Consider the following 21,807-nt stretch of genomic DNA (forward strand, 5'->3'; position numbering starts at 1 on the left):
ACCAAAAGTTTGGTCAATGAGGCAACATTTAATGCCTGTCTTGAAGGAAGAGAGAGAGGCTGAGAAATTTGAGAGGAAATTCCAGAGCATAGGGCCTGGGCAGCTAAGGGCAGGGCTACGAATGGTGGAGCACTGGAAATTGGGGATACTGAAGAGATCAGAATTGGAGGAGTGCAGAGATCTTGGAGGGCTGGAGGAGATTACAGAGTTGGGGAGGGAACAATGTGATGAAGGAATTTGAAAAAAATGGTTAGAATTTTAACACCTGGTGCTGCTGGACTGGGCACCTATGTAGGGCAGTGGTAATGGGTGAACTGCACTTGTTGTGAGTTGAGACATGGGCAGCAGAGTTTTGGATAAGCTCAGGTGTACTTTGTCCATTTCCTATTTGCACATTGCACACAATGTCTCCATCAGCTCCTCTGACTCCCATTTGTGACTTTATGCAGGATTGACATGGAGGACTGGGAACATGTAACCTGCATGAAAACGGTGTCGTTGAGGAGCGAGGAGACCGTGTCAGGACTGAAAGGTTACATTGCTGTGGGGACGTGCCTGACACAGGGCGAGGAGGTTACGTGCAGGGGCCGGGTGAGTGAGATGGTCAACATTCGCATTGCTTGCAACAAATCATTATATTGATGTTAAAAACTGGTAACCGTTTGAGTTGTACTGCCCATACAATCTGGATTGGTCCATGGCACCAGTTTCACAGTTGTGTGTATAGTTCAGATGAAAGCACTTTATATAAAAAAAAGACTTGAAAATACTTTGAGTTGTGTGGCTGCACAGCTGTGTACAGCAGCTGTTCTTAGCCTGTGTTTGGCGGTCTCTTGCAGATATTGACACACTCCTGTGGATCCCAGCAGTGGAACTTCTCCTAACCTTAAGACTGTGTCAGTTTGCATAGCACAAGCCAGGAGTGTGATAGAGTTCTCTCCGCTTGCCTGGATGAGTGCAACCCCAACAACACCCAAGAAGCTCGACACCATCCAGGACAAAGCAGCCCACCTGATTGGCAGTCCACCTTAAACATTTGGTCCCTCTGCCACGAACAAGCAGTGGCAGCAGTGTGCACTATATGTAAGATGCACTGCAGAAGCTCACCAAGACTCTTTCAACAGCACCATCCAAACCCGTGACCGTTACCACCTAGAAGGACAAGGACAACAGATGCATGGGAGCACCGCCAACTACAAGTTATCCTCCAAGTCGCAGACCATCCTGATTGGAACTATATTGCTGTTCCTTCACTGTTGCTGGGTTAAAATCCCCTTCCTAATAGCACTTGTGGGTGTACCTGCACCACTTGGTCTGCTGCAGTTCAAGGTGACTCACCACCACTTCATAGAAATTTGGGAATGGGCAACAAATGCTAGACAAGCCAATGACGCTCCCATCCCGAGAACAAATAAATAACAAAAACGACGAGAAAGCTCAAAGCCCCATGTCACCCCATTCCCACCACCCCCCCCCCCCCCGCCCCTGCTCCGAACCAACCAGCCTGAAGTTAAAGCCAGATACCTGGCATCTAGCTGTTTATCGAAATGTTTGTGCTACTTTTTATTCCTGTTCTTGTAAATGCTTCAGTGATTGGTTCTGCGAGCAGCCAGATGTGTAGCGTTCACAGAAATCCATCACCTTGGTGAAGTGTCTCCTTAGCAAGCTTCTGAGAAATGTGCACGAGGAGGGATTCTGTTTATCTAATTGAGAATGTGCACCCTTTACCAGTTGCCTAAAAACAAGAGAATTGTTGCAGGTTGGCAAGAGCCAAGACTTGGGGTCCCCAAAATGTCTGGGAGTTTAATTAACCAAAGCTCTGGACCTTTGCAGCTTTCCCCCCCCCACCCCCACCCTCAGGCTTGCTTACAGGTTTAAAATCTCGGTGAAAGACAAGGGAGGCTGAAGGTTCTGAAAACACCCTGTGAATTTGTGTACCAAGATAAAACAGTGGTTCTTTATTTTTGCTCTTTGTTCTCTCTCTACAGATTCTGATCCTTGATGTGATTGAAGTTGTGCCTGAACCTGGCCAGCCCCTGACCAAAAACAAATTCAAGGTGCTGTATGAGAAGGAGCAGAAGGGTCCTGTGACTGCCCTGTGTAACTGCAATGGTTACCTCGTCTCAGCAATCGGACAGAAGGTAACCACAGCTCCGTGCTCGCCCCCTCAGTGCATCATTAGCATGTTCCTAATCTAGAGCCTTGCCAATGAGGACGCAAGCGTATTGTCCATAATCAATGCTTTACTTACCTGCCTATCTTAGAGGCTGATATGGCAAAACATGGAGATTTTCAGGGTATGATGAGAGGAGACCTGGATAAATTTAAGTCTCTTGTGGGGGCTGGCTTCACTCAAATCTATTAATTTCTCACATATTACTTTCTTCCCATACCAATTCCATTTTCCACCTTTATTCCCAGTCAATTTAGCGCCACTCAGTTATGTAGCACAGTCCTAGAACTCACAGGGTGAAAAAGACTCTTCTAATCTCCCCCTGTACTTTCTTGGAGCTTCTCTCAAGATCATGACCTTTGCCTTCAACTTGAAACAATTCAACTGAAGCAACCCACCTCTCCTTGATTGGAAACAGAAAGTTCTGGAAATACACAGCAGGTCTGACCGCATCTGTGGAGAGAGAGAAAGAGTAAGAGTTAAAACGTTCCATGTCAATGAACTTTCATCAGAGCCCCTCTCTCCTTAAATTGTCTGTTTTATTGCTTTGCACAACTAAAGTCGGTGATTTGAGTGATTAAAGAAGCTGAATCCAGAGGGAAGTTCTTCCCTTGCCTCGTGCTGGTGATCGCCCCGAAAGCTGTGAACCCATGCTGCAGGTAGATTACAAAATGATGGTGTTAAATTTGGAAGCATTAATCTTTTGAAGCCCTAAAAGTCATGGCAATCCCTCAAGTTGAGAGCTCTAAGACTCTCCACTCTGGCTCTCATATCAGGTATGTTAATGATTCTGCTCAGCTCAGTCGCACTTGTCATGAGACAGTGTCACTTGGCTTGGAATGTGATTTTTTTTTTTCCTATGACTTGTTAATTGCTGTAGCATTCCTCGGTTGTTAGTTAAAGAGTTTCTTACTGCTGATGCGGTTATGTTCCATACACAGTGTAAGGGTAGATTTTTTTCTCATTTGTTAGCACTCATGCCTCTGAATCAGATGTTCAAGGGTTCAAGTCCCTGGAATAGGCATAATCTAGGCTGACGCTCCAGTGCACTACTGAGGGAGTGCTGCACTGTCGGATGTATCACCTCTCGGATATGAAAAATCCTATGGCATTATTTTGAAGAGAAACGGGGAGGGTTGTCCCCGGTGTCCTAACTAAAATTTATTCCTCAAACAACATCACAAAAATATGGATGATCTGATTATTTATCTTGTTAATCTTTGTGAGTTATTGCTGTGCTCAAATTGGCAGCTGTGTTTCCTACAGCACAATAGTGACTACACTTCCAAAAGTAGCTCAGTGGCTGCGAAGCACTGCAAGCCCTTTCTTTGTTTCATTTAAAATTTCAGAATTGGAAAGAATTGAGTGTTTTTCCCCCCTCTGGATCTTCTGCCCAGTGACATCTCGTAATGAAATTCCTCTTGCACAGATTTTCCTGTGGAGCCTGAAAGACAACGACCTGACTGGAATGGCGTTCATCGACACTCAGCTCTACATCCACCAGATGATCAGCGTCAAGAATTTCATCATGGCAGCAGACATCATGAAAAGCGTCTCCATCCTCCGCTACCAAGAGGAGAGTAAGACGCTGTCCCTTGTTAGCAGGGTATGTGTGCAGCACGGTCCTGACCATTTATACTGACCCCCAGTAATGGGAACAGCTCAAAAGTATTCATCTCCTGTGGGATAATGTAGTGAGCATGGACATTTGCCGCCTTCCTGCATAAGAGCCCAGTGCAATGGAGATATTCCCATTTTAAATCTAAGAGAATAACCCTGCTAGCCGGTGTGTAGCAAGGAGAGTCGTCACAGCTGTTAAGCTCCACCGCTTTGGCTAGCTAAACGTTATGTATGCTTTATTAACCACTCTCTCAACCTGTCCTGAAGGTGGCAGGGCAGGTTGAGAGCACGGTCAACATAGCATACAGTATTCTAGGCATTCTCAGTAGGGGCAGAGAGTACAAAAGCAAGGAAGTTATGTTAAAGTATTTTTGGTAAACATGGTTCGGCCTCAGTTGGAGTATTGCATCCGGTCCTGGGTGTTTGGTAAAGATATGAAGGCATTAGAGGGAGTGCAGAAAAGATTCATAAGAATGGCTTCAGTTATGTAATTAGATTGAAGAAGTTGGGACTGTTCTCCTTGCAGAAGAGAAGGTTGAGAGGAAGTTTCGATAGAGGTATTCAAAATCTTGAGGTGTCTGGACAGAGTAGATAGGGAGAAACTGTTCCCATTGGTGGAAAGAACGAGAATGTGGCTGAAGAGATGGTGTGAAGGGGAGGGTTCCAGATTCCTGGGACATTGGGACCGGTTCTGGGGGAGGTGGGACCAGTACAACCTGGACGGGTTACTCCTGGGCAGGACCGGGACTGATGTCCTAGGGGAAACATTTGCTAGAGCGGTTGGGGAGGGTTTAAACTAAAATGGCAGGGGGATGGGAACCTATGCAAGAAATCAGAGGAAGGGGAATCAAAGACAAGAACAAAAGACATAAAGCAGAATAAGAAAAGTGATAGAGAAATCAAGGACAAGAATCAAACAGGGCCACGGTGAAAAATAGTGGGAATGGGACAAGTAATGTTAAAAAGACAAGCCTTAAGGCTTTGTGCCTTAACGTGAGGAGTATTCGCAATAAAGTGGATGAATTAACTGTGCAAATAGATATAAACAAGTATGATATAGTCGGGAATACAGAGACATGGCTGCAGGGTGACCAGGGATGGGAACTGAACATTCAGGGGTATTCAGTATTTAGGAAGGACAGACAAAAAGGAAAAGGCGGTGGAGTTGCATTGCTGTTTAAAGAGGAAATGAACGCAATAGTGAGGAAAGATATGAGCTCCGACGATGTGGAATCTGTATGGGTAGAGCTGAGGAACACTAAGGGGCAAAAAACATTAGTGGGGGTTGTATATAGACCCCCATACTGTAGTGGTGATGTTGGGAATGGCATTAAACAGGAAATTAGAGACGCATGTAATAAAGGAACGTCTGTAATTATGGGTGACTTTAATATGCATATAGATTGGGCAAATCAAATTAGTAACAATACCATATAGAAGGAATTCCTGGAGTGTATACGGGATGTTTTTCTGGACCAATACATTGAGGAACCAACGAGAGAACTGACTGGGTATTGTGTAATGAGAAAGGAATAATTGGCAACCTAGTTGTGCGAGGCCCCTTGGGGATGAGCGACCATAATATGATAGAATTCTTCATCAAGATGGAGAGTGACGTAGTTAACTCTGAGACTTGATAAAGGAAACTACGATGGTATGAGGCGCGAGTTGGCTCTGATGGATTGGGAAACATTACTTAAAGGGATGACGGTGGATAGGCAATGGCAAACATTCAAAATGTGCATTGATGAACTGCAACAATTGTTTATTCCTGTCTGGTGCAAAAGTAAAACAGGAAAGGTGGCCAAACCATGGCTTACAAGGGAAATTAGAGATAGTATTAGATCCAAGGAAGAGGCATACAAATTGGCCAGAAAATACAACAGACCTGAGGATTGGGAGCAGTTTAGAATTCAGCAGAGGAGGACCAAGGGATTGATTAAGAAGGGGAAAATAGAGTACGAGAGGAAGCTTGCAGAGAACATAAAAACTAACTGTAAAAGTTTCTATAGGTATGTGAAGAGAAAAAGATTGGTGAAGACAAATGTAGGTCCCTTACAGTCAGAAGCAGGGGAATTTATAATGGGGAACAAAGAAATGGCTGACCAACTAAATACATACTTTGGTTCTGTCTTCACAAAGGAGGACACTAATAAAATACCAGAAATGTTGGGGAACACAGGGTTTAGTGAGAGGGAGGAACTGAAAGAAATCAGTATTAGTAAGGAAATGGTGTTGGGGAAATTGATGGGACTGAAGGCTGATAAATCCAGGGGCCTGATAATCTACATCCCAGAGTACTTAAGGAAGTGGCCCTAGAAATAGTGGATGCATTGATGGTCATCTTCTGAGATTCTATAGACTCTGGAACAGTTCGTATAGATTGGAGGATAGCTAATGTAACTCCACTATTTAAAAAGGGAGGCTGAGATCAAACGGAATTATAGACCAATCAGCCTGACATCGGTAGTGGGGAAAATTCTAGAGTCCATTATAAAAGATTTAATAGCTGAGCACTTGGAAAACAGTGGCAGAATCGGACAGAGTCAGCATGGATTTATGAAAGGGAAATCATGCTTGACAAATCTACTGGAATTTTTCGAGAATGTAACTAGTAGAGTTGATGAGAGGGATCCAGTGGATGTGGTTTATTTGGACTTTCAGAAGGCTTTCGACAAAGTCCCACATAAGAGATTGGCGTGTAAAATTAAAGCACATGGGATTGGGGGTAGTGTATTGAGATGGATAGAAAACTGGTTGACGGACAGAAAACAAAGAGTAGGAATAAACGGGTCTTTTTCCAAATGGCAGGCAGTGACTAGTGGGGTACCGCAGGGATCGGTGCTGGGACCCCAGTTATTCACAATATATATAAATGATTTAGGTGAGGGAATTAAATGTAATATCTCTAAATTTGCAGATGACACAAAGCTGGGTGGGAGGGTGAGCTGTGAGGAGGATAGAGAGATGCGTCAATGTGATTTGGACAAGCTGAGTGAGTGGGCAAATGTATGGCAGATACAGTATAATGTGGATAAATGTGAGGTTATCCACTTTGGTAGCAAAAACAGGAAGGCAGATTATTATCTGAATGGCTATAAATTGAGAGAGGGGAATGTGCAACGAGACTTGGGTGTCCTTGTACACCAGTCGCTGAAGGTAAGCATGCAGGTGCAGTAGGCGGTAAAGAAGGCAAATGGTATGTTGGCCTTCATAGCGAGAGGATTCGAGTACAGGAACAGGGATGTCTTGCTGCAATTATACAGGGACTTGGTGAGACCACACCTGGAATATTGTGTGCAGTTTTGGTCTCCATATCTGAGGATGTACTTGCTATAGAGGGAATGCAGCAAAGGTTTACCTGACTGATTCCTGGGATGGTGGGACTGACATATGAGGAGAGATTGAGTCGGTTAGGATTATATTCGCTGGAGTTCAGAAGAATGAGGGGGGATCTCATAGAAACCTATAAAATTTTAACAGGACTAGACAGGGTAGATGCAGGAAGAATGTTCCTGATGGTGGAGGAGTCCAGAACCAGGGATCACAGTCTGAAGATATGGGGTAGACCATTTAGGACTGAGATGAGGAGAACTTTCTTCACCCAGAGAGTGGTGAGCCTGTGGAATTTGTTACCACAGAAAGTAGTTGAGACCAAAACATCGTATGCTTTCAAGAAGGAGTTAGAGATAGCTCTTGGGGCGAAAGGGTTGAAAGGGTATGGGGAGAAAGTGGGAGCAGGAGTTGGATGATCAGCCATGATCATAGTGAATGGCAGAGCAGGCTCGAATGGTAGAATGGCCTACTCCTCCTAGTTTCTATGAACAAGAGGGCACAAATTTAAGGTGCTTGGCCAAAGAAGCAATGGTGACATGAGGAAAAACTTTTTCACACAGCAAGTGATTAGGATCTTGAATGCACTGTCTGAGAATATAGTGGAGGTAGATTCAATCGAGGCATTCAAGAGGGAATAGGACTATTATCTGAAAAGGAAGAATGTGCAGTTGCAGGGAAAAGGCTGGGGATTTGACATTAGGTGAATTGCTGCTTCAGAGAACCAGCAGAGACAAGACGGGCATTTGGTTTCCTTCTGTAACCATTCTGTGATTAATGTAATATTACCCACCTCGATGTTTTCCTCTGTCTGTCTTGAAGGTGCTGACTTACCTCAGGCGTAAGTCAATAGGCGCTGGTTATTCTTTGCTATCTCACCAAAGGGTCCATTAGTCATTTGTGATGCTGGCAGATTGTCCGAACTTTGGGACATTTTATCAAGCCCTTCATGTCCACTGGGGTTGCTGGACGTTCTTGAGGCACAGGTAACCTGTTGGACACCTATGATCCCTACCTATTGCAGAGGGTTTGAGGACAAACATAGGACTCTGGCAGGGGCCTTAGCTGAGGTCAACACTGAACTTCCATTTATCATTGGAGCCGCCAGGTTTGCTGAACAAACTTCTCAAATTCATTTTAGCCAAACATGAGGGGGTCCTGTTAAAAGCAGGGGATAAAAATTGATTGAAACATTATACTGTAAGCATTGTGTATTCTCTAATACTTGGGGGCTTTGCTAAATTGAGTATTAAACGTGACTGGTTAATGCAGTGCCTATCCGAACCAGCAGAGCTGGAAAGCCCCAGGAGCAGCCCCTATTATTGGCTGAGTTACCTGCTGTCTGCTGGAGAAATATAGTTGGCTTCAGCAGTCCTGTGTTGGGGGAGAGAACTGGCTGAGGTGCTTGCTCCTGACAAGTAACCCCGACCCCAACTCCCTCAGCCCAATCCCACTGCCCCCATTTCACTGGTAAATAATGTGTGGGGAAGTTAGGTAAGTAAAGAATCAGGGTTCAGCTGTGATACCCATCTCTGAACCCCCAGCTGTCAGATTGGATTAAGTAGCACGGGTTCCTGATGATTGTGGAATTGTACCCTAGGAAAAGGTAAACATGGCCGAGTGAAGGGGAGGAAGTTAGCGATTTTAAGGTAGGTTAATGCCGTGTGTGGGTGTTTCTTTTTTCGAAGCTCACCTCTTAATTGTTAATGTCACTTATCCTCAGGATCCCAAACTCCTGGAAGTGTACAGCATAGAATTCATGGTAGACAACTCTCAGCTGGGATTCCTTGGTGAGTTACTGTGCAGGTCTGATCTTGTAGATGAATGTCCAAAGGTTTACTTCTAATACTAATAATAACTTAACTTTTCTCTCCTTACTGCCACTCCACCTTCTGCATGACCCTGTGTTAAAGAACTAATGGGAAAACCCATGGGCAGCTTGCAATTTAACCAGTCTGTCCATTAATAAAGCCTTCTTCCCTTTGACAAACCTGAGAATGTAGAAGGAGGGATAGAATGGCCGGTTAATAGTATTCTCCTCACTCTATAGGACAAACCTGGACCTTTTCATTCCTCCCCTGTTTCAGCACCAAGTCCTGTGTTTCTATCAAATTCGGTATCATGCCCACTAGGCTTTTTGATCTTTGAACATAATCCACATTCATTGCACTCAATGGCTGCCTGCTTTATAGTAAGACTTCCTTACTCCTTGCTTTCTACTTTAGTTCACCACTTCCTCACTTTCAGTGCAGAAAAATGTTGGAAAAACACAACAGCTCCCTCAGTGTCTGTGAGACAGGTTAACGCTGGAGATATGACCTTCATCTGAATGCCAAAGCATCCTAAATCTGAAGAAGCATCTCCACTGGAAACCTCTTTTCTATTCTTCAGGGACGAGCTGTGAATTTACATTCTTTTTTTAAATGTGTTTCAGATTTCCAGAATTTTATTTCCTTCTCTCAGTTGCATTCATGCTTTCTCCTTCTCCTGCCTCCTGATAATCCAGTCCACCATTTGTGGAAAAATTTTGGTTGGAGATTTGGAGTTTGCAACACAGAGTGTTGCCTGACAAGTCTTCGGTATAACCAGCACCGTGAATTTTAAGAAGTTGTGGTACATTGGCAATTCTCTCTGGCTTCCTTTAAGTGCTCTGTGTAGCTGACTGTATATTTTTTCTTCCATTTTGATTTCAGTGTCTGATCGTGAGAAGAATCTCCTGGTCTATATGTATCAGCCAGAAGGTATGAGCCACTTGTCATTACTCCCTGTGCGGTGGTGAGGATTCAGCTCTATCTTGCTTCTATGATTTTTTCCGTGCTCTCTCTCTTTCCTCAGTGTGTGCTGTAAAGGTACCATTCACCAGTTTTGGAGTCTGATCTTTACTGAAGAATATAAGGCAAGGCCCAATGCTAATCAAATTGTTCCTTCTGTACATTATGTATCGTATATTCTATTTTGGAGTCAGCCCCTCTCCTTGATCTCCAGGGGGAAAGTTTTCTATATATTCTCCCTGTGGAATCAGGCTAAAGTTCAGAATATTTGTCTATTTCTGTATTTAAACCTGATCTGCTGCCTTAGTAGATTTGAAAACACCCAATCCCGGCAGCACAGGATCATGTGGAGTACTTCCTGTGTTGTAATTTTGATTATGTATCAAAGTACCAGTACTTCATTAGTTGTAAAGCACTTTGGGAAGTCCTGAGGTTGTGAAAGGTGCTATTGGTCCCCGTATTTAAGGAAGGATATACTGGCATTGGAGGCAGATCAAAGGACACTCACTAGGCCTACTCCTGGCATGAAGGGGTTGAATTATCAAGAATGGCTGAACAGGTAAGGCCTTTATTCATTAGAGTTTAGAAGAATGAGGGGCGATCTTATTGAAACGTACAAGATTCTGAGGGACTTGACAGGGTAGATGTTGAGAAGATATTTCCACTAGTGGGGGAATCTCGAAATAGGGGAGATAGTTACAGAATAAGGGGACACTCATTTAAAACTGAGATGTGAAGGCATTTCTTCTCTGAGGGTAGTGAATGGCAGAGAGTTGTGGAGGCTAGATCACTGAAAGTCTCTAAAGAGGATGTGGATAGATTTTTGAAATGTTGAGTGTTATGAGGAGCTGGCACGAAAGAGGAGTTGAGGCCTGGGGCAGATCAGCCACGATCTTATTAAATGGCGGAGCAGGCTTGAGCGGCCGAATCTGTTCCTATTTCTTATGTTCTTATATGAATGCAAGTCTTTTTTTGATTTGATAATCTGAATCCTTGTAACCTCCAGCCATAACCCTTTTTATAAAGGTAGCAAGATGCTTTGTCAGGTAAAGCTGTTCTTCTCAGCAGTCTGTGCTGTCATGTTTTTGACCCTGTGTATGTATACAATTCTGGCCCAGAACTTGTTTAAGTTCTTAAGCCTTGAAGCACATGCTAAGAACACGAGAAATAGGAGGAGTAGACCACATGGTCCATCGAGCCTGCTCTGCGTTCAGTACCATTGTGGCTGATCTTGGGCTTCAACTCCACTTTCCTGCCTACTCCCCGTATCCCTTAATTCCCTGAGCATTGTGGGTGCTCCATTGTTGAATATGTTTAAAGCTGGGATAAAGAATTCCAAAGATTCACAACCCTTTGAGTGAAGTAATTTCTCCACACCTACCCAAGATTGTGCCCCATGTTTTGCATTCCCCAACCAGTGGAAACAATCTCTCAGCATCCACCCTATCAAGCTCATTTAGAATTTTATATGTTTCAGTGAGATTGCCCCTCATTCTTCTAAACTGCAGAGAATATAAGCCCAATTTGTTCAGCCTCTCATCATAGGGACAACCTGTTCATCCCAGGGACCAATCTAGCGAACTTTCATTGTACCGCCTCCAATGCACATTCTTTCTTAAATGTGGCGACCAAAACTGCACATGGTACTCCAGATGCATTCTCGCTAAAATCCTGTACAACTGTAGCAAGACTTCTTTATTCTTGTACTCCAGTCCCCTTGCAATAAAGGCCAATATGCCATTTGCCTTTCTAATTGCTTGCTACACTTGCATGCTAATTTTGTGTTCCTTATACAAGCGCACGCAAATCTCTTTGACCATCAACACTTATTAATTTACAATTAATATAGATTGTAAATAGCTGAGGCCCCAGCACTGATCCTTCTATTATTTCCAGCCTGCCAACTTGAAAAAGCCCCATTTATGCCCATTCTCTGTTTTTTATTTGTTAACCAATCTTCTATCCATGCTAATGTATTACCCCCAACTCCATGAGCCCTTACCTTGCCTATATTAGCCTTTTGTGCGGCAACCTGTCGAATGCCTTTTGGAAATCCAGGTATACTACATCTGGTTCCCCTTTATCTACCCTTCCAGTTACATCCTCAAAAAACTCTAATGTTAACTGTCCTATAGTTCACTGTTTTCTCTCTCCCTCCTTTCTTGAAAAATTCATTCGCCAACTTCCAATCTAATGGGACCAACTTGGCAACTAATCATCATTCTCCTCAAGCAGTATAAATTGTTGTTCCCTTTAGGTTTGGTATTCTCGCAAATCTTTCCTTATGAATGCAAGATGAAAAGCTTTGACAGCATGCTCTTCCTAGCAATATTTTCAAAGTGTAGTCACTGGTGTAAAGCAGGAAATGCAGCAGCCAAATGCACACAGCAAATTGCCGTAAACAGTAATGTAATTATGATAATTGGTGGAGTTGGTTGAGGGATAAATATTGGCCAGGACACCAGGGGGAGCTCCCCTGCTTTCTCCCCCCCCCCCCCCCCCCCCCCCCCCCCCCCCCCCCCAAAATGGTGCTTTGAGATCTGAGAGGGAAGGTGGGGGTTTGGCTTAATATCTCACAAACTCCTGCTGTTGACTGGAAAGGCATCAAGAACAGTTGCGCATGCGTACTTGACCCACACTGCGGCTGCCAGTGTGTGCACAACTGCTCCTAATGTCTTTCTGGTCGACTACAGGAGCCTGCATTTATCAGAGGCTATGTAGTCTCGCACTGCAACGAAACCTGCAATATAAGCATTTCCCATGGGAATGCCAATCTTAAAATTTGGTACTCGCATGTGTGGCTATTACTAGTAATACCACAAAGTGCCATTATAATGGGAATTCCACTGTAGTATTTCAGTGTAGCATTGAAACCATAGGAAAACTTAATTTGCTGGCACCGATTCATCCCAGATCCCAATCTATGATGGAATCATAATCTAAATGAGATTATATCTGAGTGCTGCCTCCTTAAGCTGGGTCCATTGTGTTAAGGCTTTGTGCAAGAAGTTTCTACACAGCCCAGGTAGTTTAGTTGGTAGATAATGGGTTTCTTAGTCCCATGGTCATCATTTCAAGTCCTATGTTGGGTAATTTTTTCTTAAATATTTTAGTCAAAAATACTTTGTAAATGGATTTTTACCAAAAGGTGCCCCTAAACGAAATATTACAAACCATTCTCCTCATTGGAGGTTGATGCATACGAAATAGAAGCAGAAGTAGGACATTCGGCCTGTTAAGCCTGCTCCGCCATTCAATACGATCATGGCCAATCTGTTTGTGTTTCCAAATCCACATTCCCATCTACCCCTGATAACCTTAGATTCTTGTTAATCAATCTGCCTCTGTCTTAAAGATATTCAATGGCCCCTCCTCCACTGCCTGTTGAGGCAGACAAGGTCTCATAACCCTCTGAGGGGAAAAAAATTCTCCATCTGACCTAAAAAAACGCCCCCTAATTTTAAAACGGTGCCACCTAGTTACGGATGCACTGACAACAGGAAACATCATTTCAATGTCTGCCTTGTCAATACCGTTGAGGATCTTGTAAACTTCAATCAAGTCACCCCCTCACTCTTCTAAACTCCAGTGGAAACAAGCCCAGTCTGTCCAACCTTTCCTTGTAAGACAACCCACTCATTCCAGGTATCAATCTAGTAAACCCCCTCTGAACTGTCTCTAATGCATTAACATCCTTTGTTAAATAAGGAGACCAAAACTGCACACAGTATTTGAGATGTGGTCTCACCAATGACCTGTGTAACTGAAACATAACATCCTTACTTTTATGTTCAATTCCTCTATCAATGAAGGATAGCATTGCATTAGTTGTCTTAATTACTTGTACCTGCATACTAGCTTTTTGTGACTCATGCGTGAGAATACCCTCTGAACCTCCAGATTCTGCAGTTTGTTCTACATTTAAGAAATAATCTGCTTTTTTATTCTTCCTACCAAAGTGAACAACTTCACATTTTCCTACATTGTGCTCCATCTGCCATATTTTTACCCACTCACTCATCCAATCTATTTCTGTCTGCAACCTCCTTATGTCCTCTTCACAACATATTTTCCGACCTATCTTTGTGTCATCTGCATATTTAGTTATCATGTCTTCGCTCTCCTCATCTAAGTTATTGATATAAATTGTAACAAGTTGAGGCCCCAGCACAGACCTCCTTTACTGAAATTTCCTGATATTTTCTTCATTTACTGAATTGTCAGAAACATGTTTTACAGAGGAATCAGCTGCTAAATGATAGGTGCGCTAAGTACAAAAGCTTGCAATTGGTTAAGGACTGCACAGACCTGAAAATGGGTAACATGAACTTTGTTAGTCTGTGTCAAGCCGACTTGTTTGTATTAATGCTGCCAGCTGACACTCTGACATTGAGTCTACAACTGAGCATGTGCAGGAAGTGCACCCCTAGTGTTGCAGCACAGATAAACACATTAACATCTTATCCAAAAGACAGTACCTCTTGACAGTGCAGCAGTTTCTCAGTACCAGCCCTACAATGGGGTCTGTCCTGCCTCTTTGACAGTGCAAAGCTTCCTCAGTACTGCCCTTCTGATAGAGCAGCGCTCCCTCAGTACTGATCTTCTGGTGCGACGCTCCCTCGTTACTGACCCTCTGACAGTCCCGCCCTCCCTCAGTGCTCACCCTCCGGTGCCACCCTCCTGCACGCTGACCCTCCAATGGTGCCGCCCTCCGTAAGTACTCACCCTCCGGTGCCACCCTCCACGCTGACCCTCCAATGGTGCCGCCCTCCGTAAGTACTCACCCTCCGGTGCCACCCTCCACGCTGACCCTCCAATGGTGCCGCCCTCCCTCTGCGCTGACCCTCCGGTGCCACCCTCCCTATGCGCTGACCCTCCGACGATGCCGCTCTCCCTCTGCGCTGACCCTCCGGTGCCGCCCTCCCTCAGGGCTCACCCTCCGACAGTGCCACCCTCTCTCTGCGCTGACCCTCCGACGATGCCGCCATCCCTCTGCGCTGACCCTCCGACAGTGCCACCCTCCCTCAGGGCTCACCCTCCGACAGTGCCACCCTCCCTCAGGATTGCACTTGGATGTCAGCCAAAATTTTGTGTTGAGTCCTCTGGAGTGAGATGCAAACCCAGAACCTTCTGACTCCTCAATCATTGCTATCCTGTATCTATTGTAATACCTGTTTTTATACCAAAGATCACTACTGTCCTGCCAAATCAGAACACACATTATTTTACCCAGCTAGTCACACTGAAACATAAGTACTTAAGAAATAGGAACAGAAATAGGCTAATTGACCCATTCTGCTCTGCCATGCAATACAATCATGGCTTATCTTTTACTCAATTCCACCTTCCTGCGATATTGCTTAATTCCCATTATATCCAAAAAATCTCCGCTGAAGTATATTCAGTGACTGAGCATCCAAACCTCTTGGGTAGAAATTCAAAGATCCACAACCCTTTGAGTGAAGAAATTTCTCCTCATCTCACTCCTAAATGGCCAACTCCTTATCCTGAGACTGTGACCTGCAAGTGTCTGGCGATGGTCATCTCCAATAAGAGAGAATCTAACCATAGCCACTTGACATTCAATGGCATCACTATTGCTGGAAACCCCACCTGGGGGTTACCATTGACCAGAAACTGAACTGGACTAGCCATATAAATACTGTGGCTCCAAGAGCAGGTCAGAGACTCTGAATTCTTCAGGAATTCTTGCTTCCTGATTCTCCAAAGCCTGTCCACCATCTACAAGGGTCAAGTTATAGCTTGATTGAGTGCAAATGTAACAATACTCAAGAAACACAACACCAGCTAGAACAAAGCAGTCTGTTTGATCGGCAGTCCATCCAGCTCCGTAAACATTCGCTGACGGGTAGTAATGGATCAGCATTCCCGTTATGCCACCCATCAGTACCTGGCCTACACTGGGGAAGCCAGTGATCCTCAAAGCAAATCGAATTGCACACGTCTGCACTTGGAGAACCCTGCTCTCTCAAAATCAAAAAACACCAGAATATGAAATCCTGTGGTTCCTATATCTTCGGACCTGCTCTTCACATCCTGCAACTCAATGTTGAGGGACTATCTGCAGCTAAGAGACACTTAGTCAGCACCCTCACTTGACAACACACCACCAATGTGATCTGCATTCAAGAAATCTCCCATCAGATGAAGCCAGGAGTACAAGATAGATGGTTTTGACCTCATATGCCATATTGCATACCCTAAACATGGCTGTGCCACATTTGTCCAAACAACCATTGCTGACACAGTCCAGCTGTTCTCCACTGAATACTCTGGCATCACCAATGTTTGTGCCTTCCAGCTAGCACATGTCTACAAGTCCCCTAGTGCGATCTGGGACCAACAGCTTCTCCCAATCCAACCACACCCAGCTGTCTATACTGGAGAGTTTAATAGCCACCACACAGACTGGGACTATTGAGGTTAATGCAGATGGTCAAAACTTTGCAAACTGTTCCTCGTGGCATGACCTCGCTCTCATCCAAGATCCCAAACAGCCTGGAACTTTCCACGCCTGGAACTCCCTCCCTGCCAGCACTGTGGCTGTACCTACACAAGGACTGCCACAGTTCAAGGCTCACCCGCACCTTCTCAAGGGCAGTTAGGAATTGGACCACAAATGCTGGCCTAGCCCACATCCCATGAACGAATATTTTAATAAGTGCTGGACTCTCCATCCAGGAGAAACATCCACATCCCCCAGCATTTACCTTAAGATTGTTATATATTTTAATGAGATCACTTCTCAGTCTTCTAAATTCCAGGGTATTTGGCCCAGTCTACTCAATCTCAGGACAAATCCCTTCATCGAAGGAATCCATCGAGTGAACCTTTGTTGCACTTCCTCTAAAGCAAATATATCCTTTCATAGGTGAGGAGACCAAAATTATTCAGTGCTCCAGATGTGTTCTTACGAAGATGGCTTCAGTGTTACCTGCCAATCCCATTGTAATAAAGGCTAACACACCATTTATTTTCCTAATTGATTGCAGTGACTCATGTACAAGGAGAACCCAGCTCCCTCTGGATACCAGCATTCCCCAGTCAAAAAAATATTCTTTTTCTTTTTAAAGTAGACAACTTTGTGCTTCCTCACATTATACTCCAGCTGCCTTGATCTTTCCCATGTCCTTCATCTGTCCAAATCCAGTCTCTGCATCTTCCTCCTAGCTTACTTTCCAACCTAACCGTGTATTGGCTGCAAACTTGATGCATTACACTTGGTTCCCTCATCTAAGTTATTGGTTGTGAATAGCTGAGGCCTAAGGACTGATGCTTGCAGCAACCCAGCAACGTGAGCCTGAAAATGACCTGTTTAATTGCTGATGTTTGAGAAATCTCTGGTTATTCTTTTTCAGCAAGGGAGAGCTATGGAGGGACACGGTTACTGCGAAGGGCGGACTTCAACGTGGCAGCTCATGTGAATGCCTTCTGGAGGACACCTTGTCGCGGCATCATGGATGGTTCAAATAAGAAGAACCTGGCTTGGGAGAACAAACACATTACTTGGTTTGGTTAGTATAAATTATCCATTATGTCAGCACTGGACACGTTTCACGGTTGGTTTATTTCCCCATGACACAACGATGAGATTGGATCACACTACCTATCGGTTCTGAGTGTCTCTCTGTGAGATTTATTTATGTTTGATCTGGTTCCTAGCAACGCTGGATGGTGGGATGGGACTCTTACTACCAATGCAGGAAAAGACATACCGACGTCTTCTGATGTTACAGAATGCGCTGATCACGATGATTCCTCACCATGCGGGTCTCAACCCCAAGGCGTTCAGGTAAGAAGGCAGCATCATTTAGCACCTCACACACCTCAATATTCCTTTTTACACTTAATCTTCGAATTGTCGTCATCTTTAAAAATGAAAAAACTCCCTATATCCTGTACTTAGCAGCAAAAAGTTTCAAACCCCCTCGTCTTCCTGGGTAGAACAGACGCAGCTTCTCTGCGACAAACTGTCTTAAGAAAATTCTATCTGAAGGCCTCCAAACCTGATCAGACCTGTTGCAAATTGGTGAAAGCCGACCAACTGAGATAAAGGTTGTAGAGTTCAGGCATGCTGCCATTTTTAAAAAAAAAACAGGTGCATTTTAATGTTCTTCAATGTAGGGGGTGTCAGTGTCAGGGATTGGACTCCTTTTACAAATCATGCACCCGTTAAACACTCCCAGGACAGGTACAGCACGGTTAGATACAGAGTAAAGCTCCCTCTACATGGTCCCCATCAAACACTCCCAGGGCAGCTAAAGCACGGGGTTAGATACAGAGTAAAGCTCCATCTACACTGTCCCCATCAAACACTCCCAGGACAGGTACAGCATGGGGTTAGATACAGAGTAAAGCTCCCTCTATACTGTCCCCATCAAACACTCCCAGGACAGGTACAGCACGGGGTTAGATACAGAGTAAAGCTCCCTCTACACTGTCCCCATCAAACACTCCCAGGACAGGTACAGCACGGGGTTAGATACAGAGTAAAGCTCCCTCTACACTGTCCCCATCAAACACTCCCAGGACAGGAACAGCACGGGGTTAGATACAGAGTAAAGCTCCCTCTACACTGTCCCCATCAAACAGTCCCAGGGCAGGTACAGCACGAGGTTAGATACAGAGTAAAGCTCCCTCTACACTGTCCCCATCAAACACGCCCAGGCCAGGTACAGCAGGGGGTTAGATACAGAGTAAAGCTCCCTCTACACTGTCCCCATCAAACACGCCCAGGCCAGGTACAGCAGGGGGTTAGATACAGAGTAAAGCTCCCTCTACACTGTCCCCATCAAACACGCCCAGGTTCAGTATGAGTTATAACAAGGAAAAAACTCAATTTATTATTTTTCCAAATCAATTAGCCATATTACTGGCCGTCCTTATGGTCTGTCTAAATGAAATTGACACTAACCTGGCAAACTGCAGAATTATAAATGTTAGATCATCTGAGTAAATGAAACCATGTTGTCAGTTTTGACCCGAGATAAATCAGTTAGTTGGGTTTATTAATAGACAAAGTACAATAAGTTGCACATCTCTATGCTTACTGTAGTCTGATATCTATGAGAGTCTACAAACCAATCCTGATGAATTCTCAGTCTGAAATATTGAAGAATTACTAGGAGCAAACCTGTTTATGTCCTGAAGGGGGGACAACTTGCTCTGAACCAACTGATTCTGAATTCCACCAGTAGATGGTGATATTGCACCATGTGCATTCCATTCTCACTGGAATGGTTGTTTTTGTAGAAGATAACACAATTTTGCATAGTCATAAACATCACACTTTAATAGAATAATAAAAGCTGAAACATAGACATGTTGGCTCCAACTAGCTATAATTATTACACAAACATTTTGTTTTTTAATTTATCTTGACCTGTTATCTCCTGCTAACTTAGCAATGCCCTATATGGAATCCCAACCACCAGGGTTGCCCTGGCCAATATTTACCCCTCAATCAACTTCACTTGTATATAAAAAAAATCTGGTCAGTATTAAATTGTTGTGGGAGCTTGCTGTGTGCAAATTGGTTGCCATGTTTCCTATGTTATAACAGTGACCCCACTTCAAAAGTACTTTATTGGCTATAAAGAGTTTTGGGACGTCCTAAGGTTCTGAAAGGTATCATGTGAACACAAATTTTTCTTTTAATATAAACCACGTGTTAGCCTCGATCTCACAATGAACATATGATTTGATAACCCACACGAGTTTATATTGATCTGTACCATCTAGTTAAGTAGATTTCATTCACCCTTGATGTCTTTTTTCTTTTATCAGTCACCTCCAGAAGTCCATCTCTTAGCACATCCATTCCTCCTGTATGTGCTGCTTTTTGGTGTCATTAACTGCAGGCATGAGAGCAGCTGATGTGTGCACCGATGACACCTAGCTCCATGTCTCCATTGCCTCAATCAGCCCGTGACTACCCCCATCATTAAAATCTGATTAAAAACTTTGTTCACCCTTCCTAATGTCTCTTTCCATGGTACCTTGTCATTGTGACACCTCTTTCTACATTTGTTAGTATCCTTAGCTTCACGTTTTTTTTTAAATCTTGCTTTGTTATTGAGTTCAAGCAAGTTCTGTGACACCGAATCCAAACAAGTGGTGATTCACCGTGGTAAAGTTAAAACACCAAAGGACAGTTATGAGTTAGGAAATTTAAAGTAAATGAAGAACTTGCATTTCTATAGTGCCTCGCACATCTTCAGGATTTCCCAAAGTGCTTCAAAATCGATTAAGTGCTTTTGAAGTGTACTGTTAAGATAGACAAATGGTTGCCATTTGACAATAGCAAGCTCTCACAATAGCATTGTGATAAATGACCAGATAATCTGTTTTATTGATAGTGATTGAGGGGTGTGTTGACCAGGACATGGGGAGAACTTCCTTGAATGCCAAGGGACATTTTATGCCCACCTGAGTGGGCAAACAGTACTGCAGTGCAGTGCCAACCTGGGTTATGCACTCAAGTTTCTGGAGCGAGACTTGAACCCCCGATCTTTTGACTTTGTGGTAAGAATGCTGCACATTGAGTGCTGTATGAGATGATGTGCTTTTCTTTCCTCTTTGGTGCTGCAGGATGTTGCACTGCGATCGACGGGCTCTGCAGAACGCAGTGCGAAACATTCTGGATGGTGAGCTGCTCAATAAATTTTTGTACCTCAGCACCATGGAGCGCAGTGAGCTGGCCAAGAAAATTGGCACAACACCAGATATGGTGAGTAAAGTGGCAAGCACCAGCTTAACAGACTGAACTGATTTTTGTAGTTACTTCTGGGTTGAGATTATCAGGATTAAAAGGGCTGGCCAGGCTTAATACTGTGCGTGGTGATGGCATTTGGCTAATACTGCCTGTGTTAGGGGTTCAATATTGCACCTGTTTTAACAGCAGATCACACTTTAATATTTCTAATATATGAACCTTGTCTTTCAAACTATCTGTCTAGCTGCCATTTCTTTGGAATTAACAGAGCGCTGGATGCCCTTTTGTAATGTTCTGCATTGTTTTTTCCTTCCTCTATTCTTGACACCTTTGTCCATCTTCCCCATCCCCAACTGAAGATGCTGACTAATTCTGTGGTACTGATCCACAGGTACAAGCCGTCTTCTGATACAGAACAAGAACCCTGATCCCTTCGTGACCCTAAGTTACTGAGGAGGGTATCACATGATTAAAGTCATTACACAGACTTAAAGCAGAAACACTGAATGGCGACTGGGTGTCAGAAGCCAATTATAATGTCTCCATTGCTACTGCAACTCATCTATTTGGTCAGTTACTGGGCTGAGAGTCACAGCACTGAGTTTCAACAGCCATTTTTTGGTTGCAGAGATGGTCACAGCCAAACCTGAACCTGTCCACACCTGATGCCCACATCCCTTTCTGGAGATCAGGAGTAGGAACTCTGGTTAATTAATGCTTTCCCTGTTCCAGTCGCGCTGAGAACAATTCTCTTAACCCAGTCTGATAACAGATAACTCAACAGGCTGGGGCCCTCCTGGTCTCTAGGACCTTGCTGCACCCTCCCTGGATAAGGCTGTGTTGTGACGTTTTGAAAACTTTTTTTTCAGATTTTGGAAGATGTGCTGGAGATTGATCGAGTTACTGCCCATTTCTAATGCAGACTGGATGAAAAGCCAGGCGACCTTTAACCCTCATGATGGTCTAGTGTTTTTTTAAAGCTCATCTCAACGCAGACAGAAATGAGTGGTAAAGCTGAGGGCCAATGGACATTGTCTGAGCACAGCAGTGCAAAAGGCCTGAGGCAGATTTTATTAGTTTTTGATTTGTTTATATGGATTCATTTGAATGTATTGTCTGTTTTTCATACTCAAATATTTTGTAATGCAAATAGGGTAAAAAGATTTGTTTTTTAA

General features: G+C 43.9%; 1 protein-coding gene across 1 annotated transcript in view; it reads left to right on the plus strand.

Annotated features, from left to right (window-relative positions):
• The window catches only part of cpsf1 (cleavage and polyadenylation specific factor 1), a 119,849-nt gene extending 98,042 nt beyond the window's left edge, over positions 1-21,807 (plus strand). The window contains exons 31-39 of the mRNA XM_041183754.1: positions 450-591; positions 1,989-2,141; positions 3,603-3,779; positions 8,850-8,916; positions 9,820-9,867; positions 17,277-17,432; positions 17,581-17,710; positions 20,509-20,647; positions 21,502-21,807. Of these exons, the coding sequence (XP_041039688.1) occupies positions 450-591; positions 1,989-2,141; positions 3,603-3,779; positions 8,850-8,916; positions 9,820-9,867; positions 17,277-17,432; positions 17,581-17,710; positions 20,509-20,647; positions 21,502-21,549 (1,060 nt within the window). The 3' untranslated portion in view covers positions 21,550-21,807. The remainder of the gene's footprint in view (positions 1-449; positions 592-1,988; positions 2,142-3,602; positions 3,780-8,849; positions 8,917-9,819; positions 9,868-17,276; positions 17,433-17,580; positions 17,711-20,508; positions 20,648-21,501) is intronic.

The sequence above is a fragment of the Carcharodon carcharias genome, chromosome 3, assembly GCF_017639515.1.
Source record: "Carcharodon carcharias isolate sCarCar2 chromosome 3, sCarCar2.pri, whole genome shotgun sequence".
Lineage (NCBI taxonomy): Eukaryota > Metazoa > Chordata > Chondrichthyes > Lamniformes > Lamnidae > Carcharodon > Carcharodon carcharias.